Genomic DNA, 5,922 nt, shown 5'->3' with positions numbered 1-5,922 from the left:
CAAATGTGACGGTCAAAGCACACAGCTTTATATGTTGAGGATACGATGATATTCATCCCACGTAGAACTTGCAGGTTTATAACTTTAGAGATCCAATGTTCTTCGTATGAAAATAAACAAGAAAATCCTCCAGAGTTAAAGGAATGAATACTCTGGCAAAATGCATTCCCAAACAGAAGTGATCATCACACAGTGGAAATGCTGGATCTTGCGCCCCAATCTGTCCCGAGCATGGAACAACCTCAACAAGACGTTCTGACATTCTGGAATGAGAGGCTCAAAGTCCTCTGATATATCAACTCTAATAATAGCAGAGATCTTTATTGGTAGCGGTCTTCACACAAAGTGTTTGCGCTTTGTTTTATTCTACCCATGGCTCGTCCGCATCGACATCAAATAGCAACACTCTCAGAGTTGGGCTTCACCAACAAATAATAAAATTTATGGACAACAAAATCTGGCACAGAATCCCTCCACCAGCACCGAGCTTCTATGGAAGCACATCCATGCAATGTGATATCTGTTCTTCTTGACTGTATTAGAGATAATGTTCAGAATGCATCTCTTCCAAAGCATCCTCGACAAGTAGGAGAATCATTCAAGTATTCTGGCAGCGCAGCTTCACATTCAGGTTCAGGCATGGATGTTGATAGGATAATGCGTCTTGTTCCAAAGTGGTCTTCAACGGTGCAAGACTGGGATTCTCTTGTCAAAATGCTACTCCGTAAAATGTTTGCAGAGACATCAAATGCAGAGAAAGAGAAGGGTGCTGATCCATATGACCTTAAACAACAGGAGAATGTACTAGCAGAATCAAGGATGATGCTTCCTGATTGTCGGAAACGCCTTGAAGCTGCCCTTATTGACTTGCAGGGAATGCTGGCAGAGCTAGAGCAGTCAGGTCAGGAAGGCGATGAGATTCGTGAAGCCAAAACTGTAGTGAAAGATGTAGAAGCTTTGTTTGAGACTCCCGCATCATGAGGGCACTCAGTTTTTCTTTGAAAATAACATACTGTATACAAAGTCGCTCTTAGAACTTTTACTGATTCTTGGAGCTCTGTTTGAGAACATAGCATTACTATGCCTTGTTGTTTGCTTGAAAACACTGCCTTCGAGCTGCTTTTTAGATGTTTACACTAAATCCCTCAAAAGAGCTATTGTGACTCTCTTGGTTGGTATCCGACAGGTCAGAATATATGAAATATGGCAGACAATGGTTATGCGCAGAAGCCACACAGTGGGTAACACAGAGGGCAGAATGGCGTTATTCAGACTTTCGTTTTCAAACCTCACGCTACACCGAAACGCTGGCAGCACTGTAGGAACACCGGCAATGGAACACTGACAGCACTGTAAGAGCAGGTATTCAATGGGAATACCAAGCGTTACCCATATTATCAGGCAGAGGGCAGACTCTGATTATCACGCAGAGGGCAGATGTGTCAGGCTACAGAAATGCACAGCATGGGCAGAATAGGCAGAAGTGCAGGTGTGTGTCAGCCAGACAGTTTGCAGCATGAAATAGGCATGCAGACAATAATGACAATTCTATCTGCAGAAATATAGAACTGACATGCACAGAGAGGCCACAACAAGTGGCTCAAATTTGGGCAGGGCAGAAATTCGCCTGCAGCTCTGATACCATGTTAAACACACATGGAAAACATAGAATAGGAAAGATAATCAGTGAGTACATTTTTTTTATTAACATGAGATGTACATTTATAATACAATGTTGTGACTCTTGGGTTTCAGATCCCAAGGTCTCTTGGACTCCTTTTGTCCATTCGACTTCCACACTAACCCACTTAGGATTAGGTGTCCAACAGTATCTCAACCCACAACCTTCCAGGGCTCCAGAGCATTTGTCCCAACCTAGGCTCCAAGACTAGTAACTCAACCCAAGTTCTTCCAGGGCTTCTATAGTGTTTGTTCCAACCCACAACCATAAGGAATTATGAGCGCCAATCAGAAAATAATCAAGTGGAAAAACCCAAAACACCATGGGTATCCATGAAATGGAAAGGCAAGGCTAAAACCATTGTCAATCTAGGAAAATCCTCCATGTCAATGACAACACATAACTATAAAATCACATGCATATACCATGCATCCATAAATCGACAAGGAAATCACACATGCAACTTGTTCCCTGCAAAGCAACCCAACTGTAGCTATTGAGCCGCTTGTTCCCTTGATCTTTCTTGCTTTCCTTTGCCTTCTTTCTCCAAATCCAAGTGAATACTAGAATGCCAAAGGCTAAACTGAAAAAAAATAAAATAAAAATAAAAATAAAAAATAAAATAAAATAAAATAAATAAATAAAATAAAAAATAAAATAAATAAATAAATAAATAAAATGAATAAATATATATATATATATATATATATATATATATATATATATATATATATAAAATAAAAAAATAAAATAAAATAAAATAAATAAATAAATAAATTGACAAAAGTTGTGAATTGGTCCTTAGAAGCCTTTTTATCATTGAGGCCTCTATTTTCTTCATTTTCCCTCATTTTTCCTTTAATTCCCCTCTCATGCAAATATGTGTCTCTTCACCTTCCTTTTCTCCTATTTTCCTTTATTTTCATAAATAAAATGACAATTAATGCCTCTTTGCCTTTGTCAATGCCTTTGCCAATTTCCATAGCCATTAATTAATCATAAGTGACACTCATCACTATGTTTTACCCAATATTCAACTTGGAATATGTGTCTCATGACCTTGGTATCAGAGCTTTGGATTCTAGGGTTTCAATGCTCCAAACAGGTCATCGTGGAATTTTCACTATAACTTTTTTTCTGTGACGTTTCAAAAGTTGCAAAAAAAACCCATTTGAGAAGAAATCGCGCTGAACCTTGGGTCCGAATTTCAGATCTTTTCGCGCGATATTTGCGGAGATATGATCTCAGGAAGTTGGTCTTTTTGCAGACTCCTGAATTACACTCAAAACAGGTGACCTAGGGAAAATCGTCATAACTTTCTTTCTGAGCATCGAAATGAATCCAACCATATCTTGTGAATTGGTCCTTAGAAGCCTTTTTATCATTGAGGCCTCTATTTTCTTCATTTTCCCTCATTTTCCCTTTAATTCCCCTCTCATGTAAATATGTGTCTCTTCACCTTCCTTTTCTCCTATTTTCCTTTATTTTCATAAATAAAATGACAATTAATGCCTCTTTGCCTTTGTCAATGCCTTTGCCAATTTCCATAGCCATTAATTAATCATAAGTGACACTCATCACTATGTTTTACCCAATATTCAACTTGGAATATGTGTCTCATGACCTTGGTATCAGAGCTTTGGATTCTAGGGTTTCGCTGCTCCAAACAGGTCATCGTGGCATTTTCGCTAGAAATTTTTTCTGTGACGTTTCAGAAGTCACAAAACAACCCCATTTGAGAAGAAATCATGTTGAACCTAGGGTTCGAATTTCAGAGCTTTTCGCACAATATGTTCGGAGATATGATCTCAGGAAGTTGGTCTTTTTGCAGACTCCTGAATTACACTCAAAACAGGTGACCTGGGGAAAATCGTCATAACTTTCTTTCTAAGCATCGAAATGAATCCAACCATATCTTGTGAATTGGTCCTTAGAAGCCTTTTTATCATTGAGGCCTCTATTTTCTTCATTTTCCCTCATTTTTCCTTTAATTCCCCTCTCATGCAAATATGTGTCTCTTCACCTTCCTTTTCTCATATTTTCCTTTATTTTCATAAATAAAATGACAATTAATGCCTCTTTGCCTTTGTCAATGCCTTTGCCAATTTCCATAGCCATTAATTAATCATAAGTGACACTCATCACTATGTTTTACCCAATATTCAACTTGGAATATGTGTCTCATGACCTTGGTATCAGAGCTTTGGATTCTAGGGTTTCGCTACTCCAAACAGGTCATCGTGGAATTTTCGCTATAACTTTTTTTCTGTGACGTTTCAGAAGTCGCGAAAAAAACCCATTTGCGAAGAAATCGCGTTGAACCTTGGGTCCGAATTTCAGAGCTTTTCGTGCAATATTTTCGGAGATATGATCTCAGGAAGTTGGTCTTTTTGCAGACTCCTGAATTACACTCAAAACAGGTGACCTGGGGAAAATCGTCATAACTTTCTTTCTAAGCATCGAAATGAATCCAACCATATCTTGTGAATTGGTCCTTAGAAGCCTTTTTATCATTGAGGCCTCTATTTTCTTCATTTTCCCTCATTTTTCCTTTAATTCCCCTCTCATGCAAATATGTGTCTCTTCACCTTCCTTTTCTCATATTTTCCTTTATTTTCATAAATAAAATGACAATTAATGCCTCTTTGCCTTTGTCAATGCCTTTGCCAATTTCCATAGCCATTAATTAATCATAAGTGACACTCATCACTATGTTTTACCCAATATTCAACTTGAAATATGTGTCTCATGACCTTGGTATCAGAGCTTTGGATTCTAGGGTTTCGCTACTCCAAACAGGTCATCGTGGCATTTTCGCTATAACTTTTTTTCTGTGACGTTTCAGAAGTCGCAAAAAAAACCCATTTGAGAAGAAATCGCGTTGAACCTTGGGTCTGAATTTCAGAGCTTTTCGTGCAATATTTTCGGAGATATGATCTCAAGAAGTTGGTCTTTTTGCAGACTCCTGAATTACACTTCTGTGACGTTTCAGGAGTTTGCAAAAAGACCAACTTCCTGAGATCATATCTCCGAAAATATCGCGTGAAAAGCTCTGAAATTCGGACCCAAGGTTCAACGCAATTTCTTCTCAAATGAGGTTTTTTTGCAACTTCTGAAACGTCACAGAAAAAAAGTTATGGCGAAAATGCCACGATGACCTGTTTGGAGCAGCGAAACCCTAGAATCCAAAGCTTTGATACCAAGGTCATGAGACACATATTCCAAGTTGAATATTGGATAAAACATAGTGATGAGTGTCACTTATGATTAATTAATGGCTATGGAAATTGGCAAAGGCATTGACAAAGGCAAAGAGGCATTAATTGTCATTTTATTTATGAAAATAAAGGAAAATAGGAGAAAAGGAAGGTGAAGAGGCACATATTTGCATGAGAGGGGAATTAAAGGAAAAATGAGGGAAAATGAAGAAAATAGAGGCCTCAATGATAAAAAGGCTTCTAAGGACCAATTCACAACTTTGGTCAATTTATTTATTTATTTTATTTTTTATTCTATTTTATTTCATGTTGGGTCCCTATAATACTAGTGATTACCCCATTACTATTGTAGTTATACTCCTTATTTATATTGTTGTGCCCCCATTGCCCCCATATTGTTATTAATGTGCCCATAGAATCCCTCTATTGTTATTTTTGTGGCTTTATATTATTATTGTTATGTCGGCTGGATTATATTGTGACTCCTTAGACTCCTATATATAGAAAGGAGGTTTTGTCATTTGTATCATCCAAGAATTGTTCATTTATGTAATGTAAAGGAGGTTTCCCCCTCGAAGAGGCTGAATTCTAAGGCGTTGATCTATCTTTTCTATCTTTTCTTGAGCTGGTTTCATAACATTTGGTATCAGAGCTTTGGATTCTAGGGTTTCGCTGCTCCAAACAGGTCATCGTGGAGTTTTCGCTATAACTTTTTTTCTGTGACATTTCAGAAGTCACAAAAAAAACCCATTTGAGAAGAAATCACGCTGAACCTTGGGTTTGAATTTCAGAGCTTTTCGCACGATATTTTCAGAGATATGATCTGAGGAAGTTGGTCTTTTTGCAGACTCCTGAATTACACTCAAAACAGGTGACTTGGGGAAAATCGTCATAACTTTCTTTCTGAGCATCGGATTGAAATTTCGTAAGAAGGTACAGAAAGAGGACGGACTGTAGTTTTTTTTTATATATATTTTTAGAGTCAAATATTGAAACAGTGACACGTGGCACTTCATACAAGTT

The 5,922-nt window shown here is 37.7% G+C and overlaps 1 protein-coding gene across 1 annotated transcript; it reads left to right on the top strand.

The window, feature by feature from the left end:
- The first annotated feature begins 492 nt into the window (after positions 1-492).
- On the top strand, positions 493-981 carry LOC149264238 (uncharacterized). Its single transcript, XM_089397569.1, has one exon. The coding sequence runs from the start codon at positions 493-495 to the stop codon at positions 979-981; it is 489 nt and encodes a 162-aa protein (XP_089253695.1).
- The last annotated feature ends 4,941 nt before the right edge of the window (positions 982-5,922 follow it).

Source organism: Pinus tabuliformis, chromosome 6, assembly GCF_031772625.1.
Source record: "Pinus tabuliformis cultivar Carrire ecotype Pingquan chromosome 6, CPIR1, whole genome shotgun sequence".
Classification (NCBI taxonomy): Eukaryota; Viridiplantae; Streptophyta; class Pinopsida; order Pinales; family Pinaceae; genus Pinus; species Pinus tabuliformis.
Note: the sequence above shows the minus strand (reverse complement) of the source record. Positions and strands in the feature narration are given on the sequence as shown.